Below are 15,757 nucleotides of genomic sequence, written 5' to 3' on the forward strand. Positions count from 1 at the left end.
TCAATGACCTCATCCAACAAATATTTATTATTGTTAATAATAATAACAAATATTATTTTACCACGAACCAGATATTGTAATGGGTTTGAACTGCCCTAGCTATTTTTTTATACTTTGTTGGTGTATAGTTGATTTACAAAGTTGTCTTAGTTTCATATATACGGCAAAGTGTATCAGTTATACATACACATGTACATGTGTATGTATATCTTTCTTTAGATTCTTTTCCCATACAAACCATTGCAGAGTATTAAGTAGAATTCCCTGTGCTATTCAGTAGGTTCTTGTTAGTTATCTATTCTATATATAGTAATGTGCATATGTCAGTTCCAATCTCCCAATTTATCCCTCCCCACTCCATCTCCTGATAACCATAAATTTGTTTTCTACATCTGTGACTCTACTTTTGTTTTGCAAATAAATTCATTTGTATCCTTTAAAAAATAATATTCCACATATAAGTGATATCATGATATTTGTCTTTCTGTGTCTGACTTCACTCAATATGACAATCTCTCCATCTATCCATGTTGCTACAAATGCACTATTTTGTTCTTTTTTATGGCTAAGTAATATTCAATTGTATATATGTACCACATCTTCTTTATCCATTCATCTGGTGATGAACATTTCATTTGCTCATATCCTGGCTATTGTAAATAGTGCAGCTATGAACACAGGGTTCAGTTCAGTTGCTCAGTCATGTCCGACTCTTTGTGACCCCATGGACTGCAGCACGCTAGGCTTCCCTGTCCATCACCAACTCCCAGAGCCTACTCAAACTCATGTCTATTGAGTCAGTGATGCCAGCCACCCATCTCATCCTCTGTTGTCCCCTTCTCCTCTTGCCTTCTATCTTTCCCAGCACCAGGGTCTTTTCCAATGAGTCAGTTCTTCGCATCAGGCAGCCAAAGTATTGGAGTTTCAGCTTCAACATAGGGTTGCATTTATCTTTTTTTTGTTGTTGTTATCTCACAGTTTTGTATTTCAGAAGTTTAGCATGGACATAATGTTCTGGATATAGTAAGGCTGAAATCAATATTCTGGCCAGACTGAATCATTCCTTAAAAATTCTATGAAAAAATCATCTCATTAACAACAGCTCCATTCTTGTTGCTGGTAGGACTCACATTCCTGTAGTTGTAGAATTAAGGTCTCTAGTTTCCTTGCTGACTGTCACCCATGAAGTTTTCTCAGGTCTTAAGAGGCTGCCACATGACCCCTCTTTTTCCAAGCAGGCAATGATGCTTCAAGTCTGTCCTGTGTCTTCGATCTTATTTCCTCAACCAGCCAGAAATAATTTCTACTTTTCAAGGTCTTATATGACTAGTTCAGAATTATCCAGATAATCTCCCTATCATAAGATCAACTGATTTGATATGTTAGTTAATTCATAAAGTCTTTTCACAGTGGTATCTAAATTCATGTTTGACTGAATAACTGGGTGAGAATATCTACTAGGGACTGGAAATCTTAGGACATCTTCATAGAATTCCATAAACCACAAAAGCCAATATATTCACTTTGATATTTATACCAGGTTGAATCACAATTTCTGTGTTTATAAACAAAAAAACACTGTAACTGATATACTCCTTGAAAAAAATGACATGCATAGTGACATTCAGTTCAGTTCAGTCGCTCAGTCGTGTCTGAGTCCTTGTGACCCCATGGACCACAGCACTCCAGGAGCTGTTCATCACCAACTCCTGGAGCTTGGTCAAACTAATGTCCATCGAGTCAGTGACGCCATCCAACCATCTCATCCTCTGTCATCCCCTAATTATCCAACCTTCAATCTTTCCCAGCATCAGGGTCTTTTCCTTCACATCAGTTGGCCAAATTATTGGAGCTTCAGCTCCAGCGTCAGTCCTTTCTTTAAGATTGACTGATTGGATCTCCTTGCAGTCCAAGGGACTCCCAAAAGTCTTCTCCAACACCACAGTTCAAAAGCATCAATTCTTCAGCACTCAGCTTTCTTTATAGTCCAACTCTCACATCCATACATGACCACTGAGGTCAAGTGAAAGAGGCCCTAAACCATCAAAAGCTATTTCCAATGTCCAGCTGGGAGATCTGAGCGGCGCGGGCGCGGGCTCGTCTGCGGTGCATTTATCTTTTTAAATTATGGTTTTCATTGGGTATATGGCCAGGAGTGGGATTCCTGGGTCATATGGTAGTTTTATTTTTACATTTTTAAGGACCCTCCATACTGTTCTCCATAGTAGCTGTATCAATTTATATTCCCACCAACAGTGTTAGAGGGTTGCCTTTCTCTATAACCTCTCTAGCATTTATTGTTTATAGGTTTTTTAATGATGGCCATTCTGACCAATGTGAGGTGAAATCTCAGTCGTTTTGATTTGCGTTTCACTAATGTTAATAATTAGTGATATTGAGCATCTTTTCATGTGCTTTCTGGCCATCTGCATGTCTTCTTTGCAGAAATGTCTGTTTCAATCTCTGCCCATTTTCTGACTGGATTATTTCTTTTTTTGACATTGAGCTGCATGAGCTGTTTGTATATTTTGGAGATTAATTCCTTGTCGGTTGCTTCATTTGCAAATATTTTCTCCCATTCTGAGGGTTGCCTTTTTGCTTTCTTTCTGTTTTCCTTTGCTGTGCAAAAGCTTTTAAGTTTAATTAGATCCCATTTGTTTATTTTTGTTTTATTTTTATTACTGTAGGAGGTGGATCAAAAAAGATCTTGCCGCAATTTACATCAAATAGTGTTCTGCCTATGTTTTTCCCCCAAGAGTGTTAGAGTTTCCTGTCTCACATTTTGATCTTTAGTCCATTTTGAGTTTATTCTATGTATTGTGTTAGTGTTCTAATTTCATCTTTTTATGTGGAGCTATGCATTTATTGAAGAGCCTGTTTTCCCTCCATTACATATTCTTGCCTCTTTTGTCATAGACAGGTGACCACAGGTCACCATCATATTCACCAGTACCTTAAGTGTCCTTCATCGGTTCTGGAATATTCCCAGTCATTATCTCTTCAGTTATTCCTCTGCTTCATTCTCACTCTTCACCCTCCAGTCTGTTGATTAAAGAGATGTCCATTTTTTCCTCACTTTTTCCTCTATGTCTTGAAACTTCTCTTTCATGTTTTCTCAGATCCATCTTGCATTTCACATATAACTCTTCTCCTAGGTCTAATCACTCTCAGAGCATAGGAAAGGAAGAATGATTTTCCAGGCTAACATAACCTTGGTGCTGAAACCCAATAAGAGCAGTGTGAAAAGGAAAATCATAGGCCCATCCCACTCATGAACTAGATGCAAAAATCCTAAACAAAATATCAGCGATCAAAACTTAATAATGGATAAAATAGTACATTACAGCCAAGTAGGGTCCAATACAGAAATACAAGGTTGCTTTCGCATTAGGAAAACCAAGTGTAGCAATTTACCATATTTAACTGAATTAAAGGAGAAAAGGCTCATTTGAGCCTTTCAGTAGATGCAAGAGAAAAGAATTCAATAAAATTAAAAATTGATGCCTAATTGAAAGAAGAAGGAATACAATTAACCTGTTATAGAATACCTATAAGAATCTATGGCAAACATTTTGCATGCTGGGTCACTTCAGTCATGTCCAATTCTTTGCAACCCCAGGGACTGTAGCCTGCCAGGCTCCTTTGTCCATGGGATTCTCCAGGCAAGAACACTGGAGTGGGTTGCCATGCCCTCTTCCTTCTCCTTGCCATGCCTTCCCTACTCAGGGATCATGCCGCCTGAATTGGCAGGCAGGTTCTTTACCACTAGCACCACCTGGGTGCTTAGTGATAAAATATTGAGATACTTAAGGAAAGAAAGCAAGTGTGTCCACTCTTACCATTTCTATTTAGCATTGTACTGGAGCTTCCTGGTCAGTGCAATGAGGTGGGGAAGATGAACAAATAATGTTTGGAGAGAAAAGTGTCCAGTGTGGCTCCTGGGGGAATAGCTTGTGCTTCTGGGGGAATGTTTGTACCATTTACCGAGATGAGAAGACCAAGAGAGGACGCAGATGGGGACACCCAAGAGAAAGTCATCCAGCTGCCCTGGAAGACCACCAGGTATGGAGCCAGGATACTTCAGCTCCACTCCTGGCTCGTCTACTAACCCTGCACAAGCCATTTTCCTCCAGGACCTGAGTTCTTCCATCTGTAAAATGGGTGGATGTAGACAGATGGATTCATGGTGGGCTACAGTGGCCAGATCTGGTGGGAAAACAGAAAAACAGGTGAACAGGTGGTGGCCCCACTCTCCAGGAGGGCAGGTTTCTGTATACAGACTGTCCAGTAGGAGGAAGCACCCACTGCAGATGGGTCAGGAGTCTGACTGCATCATCTTGACTGTGTGCCTTGCAGAGGGACCATCCCCTGTCTGTTTTGCTAAGGGGTGTTCATTGTGGCTATCACTGGTGCTGTCAAGCCTGTTCTGCAGTTGTACAACATTGACCCGCAACAACCTGCCCTTTTGATATTTTAGACCTTCAACAGCCAGAACGAGAGCAACGAAGACTATGAGATCCCCCCAATAACACCTCCCAACCTCCCCGAGCCATCCCTCCTGCACCTGGGGGACCACGAAGCCGGCTACCACTCACTGTGCCACGGCCTCACACCCAACGGACTGCTCCCTGCTTACTCCTACCAGGCCATGGACCTCCCAGCCATCATGGTGTCCAACATGCTGGCCCAGGACAGCCACCTGCTATCAGGCCAGCTGCCCACGGTGAGTCCCTGTTACCAGCCATGGTTCCTGCCGGGTTACGGCAAGGAAGGGAGGACCCTCTGCTCAGGTGCAGGGTCTGGGCTGTGTCGGTTACTTGCATGGGGGTCCACAGAATATGGGGGGTGGGCATGGAGGGAAGTTTGTGTTCTCATGCTACTTGTTTCTGAAGCTCTGTTTATAATATATTGATATTATTTGTTTTATTTTTATTTTTAATAGTATAGTCTCACCTTGTAAAGGCTTTATTGAAGGAGAATTCCCTGGTTTCCCAGTGGTTAGAGCTCCATGCTTCCACTGCAGGGGGTCTGGGTCCAGTTCCTGGTTGGGGGACCAAGATCCTACAAGCTACCTGGCACGGTCAAAAAAAAGGCTTTATTGAAATTGAAATATTGTTCACCTACTATGAAATTCACCTATTTAAAGTATACGGTTCAGTAGCTTTTAGAATATTCACAGAGCTGTGTGACCATCAACACAAGCTATTTTAGAACCTTTTCATCACCCCACGAAGAAACCTTATACCCTTTAGTCATCACTCCCAACCCCACCCCCATCTCTAGCCCTAGGCAACCACTAATCTACTTTCTGTCTCTGTATAGTTGCCTCTTCTGCACATTTCATATAAGTGGAATCATATTATTTAAAAAATATTGTGTCTTGCTTAAGCTGGGAGGGAAGAGGGTGGTGACTGACTTAGAGTTTTGAGGATAGGAGGGACTTTGGCAGGCAGACCAGCACAGGAACAGGACCTTGCAGGCTGAGGGAACAGCATGTACAAAAGCAAGAAGCAGGAGGCTCGTGTTGTGCCCAGGTGTGGCATGTGGGTCGCTCTTACTGGGCTGGAGAGGAAGAACATGGAGTCGCGTAGGAAGAGAGGACATGAAAGAATTAGTAGGGCCTGGATCATAAGGATCCTGAGTCCCATGCTGAGCAAGGTTTGAGTTTTCAGCATGAATGAATGACTGGTTTGAACAATCAAGACCTATAGAAAGACAGTAGAGAATTCTTTTGTATAATGAGGAAAATCTCCTTAATTCTAGTACTTCTAGAATTCTAGTACTTCTTCTGAATGACTGGGGTATATGTTTCTTTTTACTTTTTCCTTTACAATTAATATTATATTGATAGTCACACTTCTTAACTTCATTCTTAAGTGACAAGAATAAAATTCAAAGAAGCTGATGCAGAAAAAAAAAAAAAAGACAGAAATATCTAGGTATTGAGAGCTGGACAGAGGGTTTCAGGCATGGCTGGATCCAGGAACTCCAGCAATATCATTAGTATCATCCACACAGCAGGCATGACGGCTACCGGCAGCCAGCATCTTCTCTGATGTCTCTGGTAGGTGGTGGTGTGAGTCTTCCAAGGAGGACCGTGACACCATGGGTGGACCAATCACTGTATCTAGGAGGAAAACAGTCCTTGATTTTGTCAGAAACACACCTGTGGGAGGGCAGGAGGGATTGCTAAATTGATTTCTATAAGAATCACATGATGTTGGATGGATCCTGTTTATCCCTACCAAGGCTGTTCAGAGGTCACAGCCAAATTTGTGGCCCAGTTCTACCTGATGTCTAAGACCTTCATTTACACTGTTTATCATCCACCAATCTTGACTATATTCTATTTATTTATTGTTTACTCTTATTACCACCAAATCTCCTTGCTTAAAAAGAAAAAGAAGAACAACCTGGCATACTCTGTGTATTTTCAAGAGCCACGTCACTTTTATTTTTGTGAAGCTAGGTGAGACGTAGATGAGAGACAGGGAGAGCAGGAGGAAGCCAATTCAAGGCCCACATTTTCTACTGTTCACTAAAGTGCTCAGTGGAAATTGCTGCTCCATTTCTTGAAAAAGGAGCCCATCAATAATGCAGACCCTCAGCTTCCTCTTCTCTCTCGGAGATCTGCAGATTCCACAGTGTATGGTTTTAATTCCATTTTGTTACAATGCTTTTGCCTTAGCTGCTTGCCCAACTAATTTCCTAGCAAAAACTTCACAACTCCAGACGGTCCCGGTTCGGGATTTGTGGTAACCCAGGCGAGGGCACGGCCTGGCTGACATCTCTGTCGTGTACCCTGGGGAGGCCCGTGGATGCAGGCGTGCGTCTGCCTGGGGTTCTCGGTCACAGTGTCACTGGCCTGGGATGCTAGTCTTCAGCAGACGCAGTGTCGGGTAGTGGTTAGTGCATAGGCTCTGGCATCCCACAGACCAGTGCTAACCCCGGCCCCACATCCGGAGCGTCAATCCTCTTTTCTTACAGTGACGGGTATCTGAGATAATGTATGTAAAGTCTCAGCAAATGTCTGGCAGAGAGTAAACAATCAGGGAATATTTGCTATTGTTATTATTAGTCATAAAAATGAATTCCCACTGTAACGAGTGGCAGTGTTTTCCATAAGTCTCACTTACCTAAAGGAACAGTTCCAGATACTCGCAGGTACCTTGGTAGGGTCACCTGGTTATAAGAGCTCTGATCATTACAAAGGAGATTATCTGTTTATCACAGATGACCCCCTGATCCCTTTGCCTAGGCTTTGTTGGCCTTAGTCCAGATAGGCACTTTGGAGCCATTTTCCAGATTCCTTTAAAACTAGTGCATGTTTAAGATGCTTCACAAATTCAGATCGCTTTAATTCTTCCATTAGTGAGAGTTATCAACGGTTCACTGGGTTTTCTATTCCCTCGTTATGAAATGAAAGGTAAGCCAAACTATTTTACCCAGAGGAAGGCTGCCAAACCAAGTGGGAAACCAATTAAGAACACGTCCATCCATTGGGACCATATGCTAAAAAGACAGTTGTTTTTAAAAGATGTTTAAAAAATATTTTTATTTATTTATTTTCGGTTGTGCTGGGTCTTCCTTGCTGTGCAGGCTTTTCGCTAGTTGCAGCAAGCGGGGTCTGCTGTCTAGCTGAGGTGCACGGGTTTCTCATCGCAGTGGCTTCTCTTGTTGTAGAGCACAGGCTCTAGAGTGTGGGCTCAGTAGCTGCAGTGCTCGGGTTTAGTTGCACTATAGCATGTGAGATCTTCCCAGACTAGGGATTGAATCCACGTGTCCTGCATTGGCATCAGAGGTAAAGAATCCGCCTGCCAATGCAGGAGATGCTAGAGACACAGTTTGGATCCCTGGGTCAGGAAGATCCCCTGGAGTAGGAAATGGCAACCCACTCCAGTATTCTTGCCTGAAAAATCCCATAGACAGAGGAGCCTGGTGGGCTACAGACCATGGGATCGCAAAGAGTCGGACCCAAGTGAGCGCTCACACATTTGCATGCACACTCCTCCATTGGCAGTCAGATTCATTACCACTGAGCCACCAGGGAAGCTCAACAATTGTTTTAAATTTGTCTGAGCTGAAGCTTGAAGGTGTGTGTGTGTGTGAGTGTGTGTGGACATGCATGCTATGTGGGTGATGCTGGAGTTTGTGTCAGACCCCCGAGATGTGAAGCACCACGCAGGGAGCTTTACAAACATTGTCTCACATAACACTCCCAAGTTCCAAGTGAGGCAGGAACGACTGCGGTAAGGAAATGGAGACTCAGAGCAGGTAGGTGATTGTTAGTTTCCTGCGGCTGCTGTTGACAGTTGTCACAAACTGTGGCTTAAAAACAACAGAAATTTATACTCTCACAGCTCTAGAAGATGGAGGTCCAAAATCTGTATCATTGGACTGAGAAACGTGTCGGGAGGGGTGACCTTCCTCCAGGGTCTCTGGGAAAGAATCCATCTTGTGCTTCTCCAGCTTTCTGTGGTCGCCGGCTGTCCTTGGCTTGTGGCTACATCACTCCAGTTTCTGTCTGTCATCACATCGCCTTCTCTTCTGTCAGTGAAATCTCCCTCTGCCTTTCTTACAAGGATGCTTAGGGACTTACAACATATAGGGTTAATCCAGGATCATCTCCCCATCCCAAGAGCCTTAACTTTTAATCACATCTGCAAAGACTCTTTTTTTTTTCCCCCCAAGTACAGAACCATTTACAGGTTCCAGGGATTAGAATCTGATATCTTAAAGGGGCCACTTTTGGGCTTAACCACAGTAATCAGTCTTGATTAAGAGCCAGCTAAGTACCAGACATTGTTCTGAGCTCTGGACCTACGAGATGCCCTTGAGGAACAACCAGTGCAGGTAGAAAGACAGGTGAGGAGCCCACTTCTGAACATGTAATAAATACTCTGATAGAATCAGTGCATGTTGCTCTGTGCACCTAGAAGAGGCACCTGGCCAACTAAGAGTTTACATGCTGCAACAAAGATCCCACGTGCTGCAATTAAGACCTGATGCAGCCTAATTAATTAATTAATTAAAATCACAAAGAGGAGGCACCTGGCTCAGATGTGAGGTTACTGCTTCCTAGGGGAAGTGATAACCTGACCCTAGTATTAATAGTTTATGTACTTTATGAATGAATGAGTATAACATAGTTATTAAGTCCCCAAACCAGAATTCACTCCCAGCTCTGTCCCCTACCATGTACCTCACAGTTTTTAGCAGCTGCCCAAGGGGTGGAGCAGCTTGGCCACAGGGCCACTGGGGGCACAGAAGATGGCCCAATGACGAGGTGCCCTCTGCATAGGCTGCGATGTGTCAAGGAAGTGGTCCCTGGAGCAGTGGCATTTGACACTAAGGCATTTGACAGCCCTCTCATTAATGCCAGGCCCTCTTGGCTCTGATGCCAGAGGTCACCAGTTCCTTTTGGTCCCCTGCCCAGCCCACATGGTCTCCCAGCTTGTGTGGGAGTTGGTTCTTCAGTTTTAAAGGTATGGCTGTCGGCAGGAGGCCTGTACAATATTGGCTTCAGGCTTCTTTTACAAAATTAAATATGCTCAAGGCTTCTCCCTCAACTTCAGCATCTTAACTGATTAAACATTCATTTCCAAGACAAAAAGAGTCAATTTAGTATGAAAGATATATTTTGCCAGTTTAATTTAAAGCGCTGCACCTCCATCTGACCCCTATTTTCATAACTCAATAATTTTATCCTGTGTTGATTGTCTCATTTTGAGAGAGATATTGTGTGTATAAATCAGTTTCTAAAATACCCAAAGAAACTAGAAGAGTGGAATTTATTAAACAGCCTCTGTTAAGTCTGAAATAATTTATTTTGGAGTCGTCCTTGGGAAATGTTTGAGCTCACCGTCCTGGCTTACGCAGGAGAGGAATTATCCTGGGAAGGGACAAAGCCTGATGCTCCTAGATAAGTTCTCAGGGAACCTGCTCCTTTTGCAAGACCAGAGGAACTCCTTGGAGAGCCTTGAACAGGTGGAGATGGGCCACGATGGGAAATGAGTTCTGGCAAAAGCAGCCACAGGTCCTGGTGATTTGGGTAATCTGGGGTCTCCCTAAGATGAGCGCTGGTCATTGGCCATCCGCTAGGTCACTGGAACTTTGTGGTCCAGTCGTGGGCTTCAGTGAGCACAAGAGTGGCACACAGGCATCATTCAAACATTCTCCTCCAGCACTGACTCTTCTCTACTGCTTTCTCCGGGGATTTGAGTAAGTAACTTCTCTCCCAGCCTCAGTTTTCTTTCCCATCGACAGAATGGAGACTGGAATTCTAGATCTGGTGAACTCGCAGATAGGAAAATGGGAGTGACTGCTTTGTCAGCTGTGACACACTGAATAAGCATATGGGTTTGGGGTTGGATAGACTCCCCCTACAGTGACCACCACACATGCCACTGGCCGGGGGGCTCGAGCCTCATCAACTTGGACTCACATCCTGAGTGCTGGACTGGTAGTTTTATACTGTCCATGTTCTAGGTCCTTGTCCCAAAGCATCGTGCCAAGACTGGACTTTCTCCCTGCACAGAGAGGGCTGGGGGCATACTGAGTGAAGGATCTTTCCTGGCTGGAATCCTAGGATAGGCCGAGGGAGAGGGCTGAGCAGTTTCGCAGTTGCACTTCACCCCCTCGCCTTAGAGGTGGTTCCCATGAGACAGCTTGCAGCCCTGGCTGAGGTTCCAGAGCCTGAAGGCAGGGCTCAGAGCTTGGGGGCAGGCTCTGTGTGTTGACCCAGGGAGGGGAGGTCCTTCATATTCATCTCCCCATCACCTTCCCCCTTCTCTTCCTATTCTCACTCTTCCCCTCCAATCTCCTGTTCCTCCCCTCCTCCCATCCCTGACTCACTCCTCTTCCACCCAGAAGACCTGATCTCCCTCTAGATGATTCTCACAAATTGACATGCAAGAGGTCCTGTCTGGAGTCTGAGATAAAGGGACCAAAGGCCCCAAACCTTTGATCCTCTGGATTTCTGAGCCGCAGGGCCAGTGGAAACCCATCACCCTGTCCAACCTATTAATTTGATTGCTCTTAGTGCATAAATTGGTTTTTGTTTTGTTTTACAATTGTTATCAGTTGGTTTTTGCTGTGTAACAAAACTACCCCAACACTTAATGGCTTAAACCCCAACACTTAGTAGCTTAAAGCAAACAATGAACTTTTTCTATTTCCTGTTCTTTTGTGGAACAGCAAGGTAGTTCTTTTGACCTGGACTGGCTTGGCTGGTTTCTGGGGTCAGCTTGCAGCTTGGCTGGAGCTGCATGGCCTTGGATGGTCTTGTTCACAACTTGGCAGTTGGCTGGGTCTGTGCAGGTTATGTGGCCACAGGTGACCTGGGCTTGTTCACATGGCGATGGTGATAGGGCTCCTGAGAGCATCAAGAAAAAGAGGCTCTGACATGCAACCACTTTTCAAACCTCTGCTTGCATCACATGTTTTAATGTTCCTTTGGCCAAAGCAAGTCGTATGGCCAAGCCCAGAAGTAGACCCCAAAGAGAGAAATGGCTGAGTGACGTTGCAGAAAGGTATAGATGCAGCAAGGGCAGGAATTTGTGGCCATTTGTGTGTGTGTGTTTCTTGATGTTTAGTATTATCCAGCAGTTGTAAGACCTTGTAGCTAGATGGTAAAGAATCTGCCTGTATTGCAGGATACCTGGGTTCGATCCCTGGGCCGGGAAGATCCCCTGGAGAAGGGAATGGCAGCTCAACCCCCTCCAGTATTCTTACCTGGAGAATTCCATGGACAGAGGACCCTTGCGGGTTATAGTCCTTGGGGTTGTAAAGAGTCAGACATGACTGAGCGACTAACACACACACAAGTTCCCGTAAGATAAGTAACATTACCTAAATTTTACAGATGAAAAAAAAAAACTGAGGCACCGGGGGATTAACTCCTTGCTCTGAGTCACAGGGTGGAGAATAACAAATGGTAGAACTGGGTTTTGAACTTAGGTTGGCCTAACCCCAGAGCCCATGCTCCTAACTGCTGGGTAATGTGTGTGTGTGTGTGTGTGTGTGTGTGTGTGTGTGTGTGTGTTTGTCATTCAGTTGTCTGACCCTTTGCAACCCCGTGGACTATAACCCTCAAGGCTCCCCTGTCCATGGAATTCTCCAGGCAAGAATATTGGAGTGGGTTGCCATTCCCTTCTCCAAGGGATCTTCCTGACCCAGGGATCGAACCACGGTCTCCTGCATTGCAGGCAGATTCTTTACCATCTGAGCTACGTCTTATGGGAACTTAAGAGAATTCAGTGATCAGATGTAGGCATGTCCCCAGTGCCTGGCACACAGTGGACATTCAGTAAATGTAAGCCAGTCTACTTGTTCATTTTACTGATACAGTTTGGGTATCTCTATTGGTCCAGCCTGACCTGCCTGGGGTTGGCTTTGCTGGAGGTGTCATCAGACTCGCCAATGCTCGCCAATCCAAGAAGTGGGTGTTGGGGAAGGCAGATCAGAGGGTGGGGTGGCTGTGGGTGGGGAGTGGGCCCCAGCTGGGGGTGGACAGGGGATGGGCATGGTCATTAAACCAGGACCTCAGTCAAGGCTCAGAGCTTGACAGCAACAGAAAAGTGTCAGTTCTCCTGCTTGCCAATAAAGAGAAAGACCTGAACTCAACTCTTCTTGGCTATGTGACCTGGAGAAGGATCCATCTTCTGGTAAAAGCAGGGCATCCATCACCGATTCGATGGACCTGAGTTTGAGCAAACTCTAGGAGTTGGTGATGGACAGGGAAGCCTGGCATGCTGCAGCCCATGAGGTTGCAAAGAGTCAGATATGACTTGGTGACTGAACAACAACAAGGGCATCCATAGGGCTTCTGTAGCTGAGCTTCTCCTGGCTGCCATGTTTTTGGCTAATTTCCTTCTGGGGAGTGGGAGTCGGGATATTTATCTCCCAAATGGACCTCTGAGAATCCTACGCAGGGTGGCAGTAGACCAGAGGTTCAGAGGTTCCTTTTTATTCTACAGAGTCTGGATGAAACTCACTCCCCCTGTTTTTTAGAGGCAGTAAGCGAAAGAAATATGTCTTTTTACATTTTATAAAACTCAGAAAAATGGCTTTAAACAGCTTTTGCTCTCCTGCTATAATTATTTATTTTCAAACACTCCTGCAGGGGACTGCTCCGTTTTCTTATCCTGCACTCCTTTTTCTCATAAATGAACCATCACTCCAATAAATCATTATGAAAACAGAGACTAACACCGGCTCTGAAAGGTTGAAAGATTTATGTAACACATTTATGTTTCCCATTTTCTCATTCTGGTACTCGGCTGCAAAAGCTAAGCTAATAAAAGCTGCTATTAATATTTCTTGTTGCCTAGCAACCCCAGAGCGGGAGTAATAGCTTCAGCTAGAAAAATAGATGACCGATAAGGAAAAATTCAATTCTTTTATTATCTCAGGGGGAAATGGCCTTTTACTGGAACATTATGATGTACGAGTGTGAAGTTGAACACAAAAGATTTTTGTGTGTGTTTGTTTTTCTATTTTTAATGAACATTATTTTACCTCCACTGACTCTTTCAGGGCACTTTTGTTTTCTTTTGCACTCTGCACCTCCCTCCATCCCTCATGCTTAATTTAGTAGCTATAGTAGTTAAGAACCTGTCGGCGTATTTTAGTTTAAAAGTGGGTTTTGCAAAGGTTTATAACGCAGTCATAAAAATGCAGTCCCTGTTAAAACTCAGGCCAGTGATAAGCCAACACACAGGCTGGTTCTCTGCAAACAGGCTCACGTTCTATTGAGAGATAAGACTCGTGGTTTTCTCTAAGAGAAAGGTCAGAAAAGAACAAAATGTGTTCTTTTCTGTGTCCTAGTTTTCTTTGGAACCCGGGGAAGCTGTTTCTTTTGAGAAGGGTTTGCTCTGAAGTTTGAGGTATGTTCAAAGTTGGAAAAGATAGGGCTATTTATTGAGCACCTGCTGTGTACAGATGTAGTACCACTGCCTTTTCCCAAAAACCCTCTAAAGCAGGTACCACTATTATCCCCATTTTTCAGATCCAGAGACTGAGGCTTAGAGAAGTCAAGGAGTCAGCCCAAGGTAGCATGATGCCATGATGTTCCGCTCCTTGATGTTTAGTATGGCATTTCTCAACTTAGCCCGACCAGCATTGGTGGAGGGATTGTTTTCTGTTGTGGAGGGCTGTTCTGTGCACTGTAGGATGTCTAGCATCCCTGGCTTCCTTTCACTATTCCTGGCCTCTAGGAACAACCCCCAGTCGAAAATTTTAAAATAGCTCCTCTCATGGCCAGATATTCCCTGCGAACAAAATCACCCCTGATTGAGCACCACTGCATGCCATCCCCTCTACTTGGACTCCTCTTCCCCCTTGTCAACCTGGTGGTCTCCTATTCCTGCCTTAGGACCCGATTCAGAAGTCATTTTCTCTCAGAGGCTCTCTGGATCCTTTGAGCTGGATGTAGGGAGAGGCAGGTGAGGCATTTGCTTCCATCACAAGATTTAAGGGCATGTGCCAAAACTCAGGAATCAAGACAAGTCCTTTTTTTATACACCATTTTTAAAAGGCAGAATTGCCACCAAAAATATGATGAATCGTGTATCAAAAATTTAAATAAAGGTAGTATCTGACTAAATTCCTGGAAATACGTGGTTGTCCATTCAGATGCCTTCCGCACTACCAGCCCGGCACGGCCTGAAGGCTGGGTCTGTGCTTTATGCTTTGCTCTGCACTAGCATCTAACAAAGGGCCTGGCTTGCAGATAATATTCAGTGTCTGTTTATTGATGGAATAAACAGGAGGAGAGATTACTTGTCCAAGGTCTCACAGTGAAAATAAGGGTAGAGATGGAATTCGGACCCAAGTCTCTGCCTCGAAGCCCAGTGCCTTCTGCACCCTTCAGGCTGTGTATGGAGTGAATCAAGTTTGCCTACAGGGTGGTATCTAAGTCACAGGGGACTAAAAGATGCAATGGGATGCTCCCAGCCTGGGGGAGGGGGAAAGGGAACAGCAGCTGTGATTTCAGCTTGGTGTCCACTTGGCTCTCCGGGTGGGTGACTTAAGCAGCCACCAGCCCTGTGCCAGGCAAGAGGCAGCAGCTCACTGATGTAGAGCTTCTCCTAGAACAGAACCGTGATGATGAGCCTCCGGGAGCACCACTAATGCTCCCCACAGTCATGGATTCTGTATCTTGGCCTTTGGAGGGCAAGGAATACTCCTCATTTGACCCCCCTTTACTCTAGCTGGGGCTTCCTTGGTGACTCAGATGGTAAAGAAATTGCCTGCAATGCGAGAGACCCAGGTTCAATCCCTGGATCAGGAAGATCCCCTGGAAGAAGGCATGGCAACCCACTCCAGTATTCTTGCCTGGAGAACTCCTTAGACAGAGGAGCCTGGTGGGCTACAGTCCATGGGGTCGAAAAGAGTCGGACATGACTTAGCAGCTAACACGTTCACTTTCCTCTAGGTGAGCTTTTCTAAATGTGTGGATCCTGTGCTTAGTTGCTCAGTCATGTCCGACTCTTCATGACCCCGTGGACTGTAGCCCACCAGGCTCATCTGTAATCTGCTAACATTTATTAAAACATTTACTATGTGCTCAACATCCACTTAAAGCCCTTTATATTTATCTCATTTAGTCCTTCGTCCTGAGAAGGAGGTACTATTATTATTGCCATTTTGCAGATGAGAAAACAGAGGCACAGAGAGAAAAACCACCTGGCTACACAACCACCAAATGGTGGTGCTCAGATTTGAAACCCAGGTGCTGGCTCCCCTGCCTGTGAAC

The 15,757-nt window shown here is 44.7% G+C and overlaps 1 protein-coding gene across 5 annotated transcripts in view; it reads left to right on the forward strand.

Moving 5' to 3' along the window:
• The window catches only part of TOX2 (TOX high mobility group box family member 2), a 158,812-nt gene that overhangs the window by 101,182 nt on the left and 41,873 nt on the right, over positions 1 to 15,757 (forward strand). For all 5 annotated transcript variants that reach the window (XM_070801724.1, XM_070801723.1, XM_070801725.1 and 2 more), the window contains exon 3: positions 4,478 to 4,723. In XM_070801724.1, coding sequence (XP_070657825.1) covers positions 4,478 to 4,723 — 246 coding nt within the window. The remainder of the gene's footprint in view (positions 1 to 4,477; positions 4,724 to 15,757) is intronic.

The sequence above is a fragment of the Bos indicus genome, chromosome 13 (genome assembly GCF_029378745.1).
Source record: "Bos indicus isolate NIAB-ARS_2022 breed Sahiwal x Tharparkar chromosome 13, NIAB-ARS_B.indTharparkar_mat_pri_1.0, whole genome shotgun sequence".
NCBI lineage: Eukaryota > Metazoa > Chordata > Mammalia > Artiodactyla > Bovidae > Bos > Bos indicus.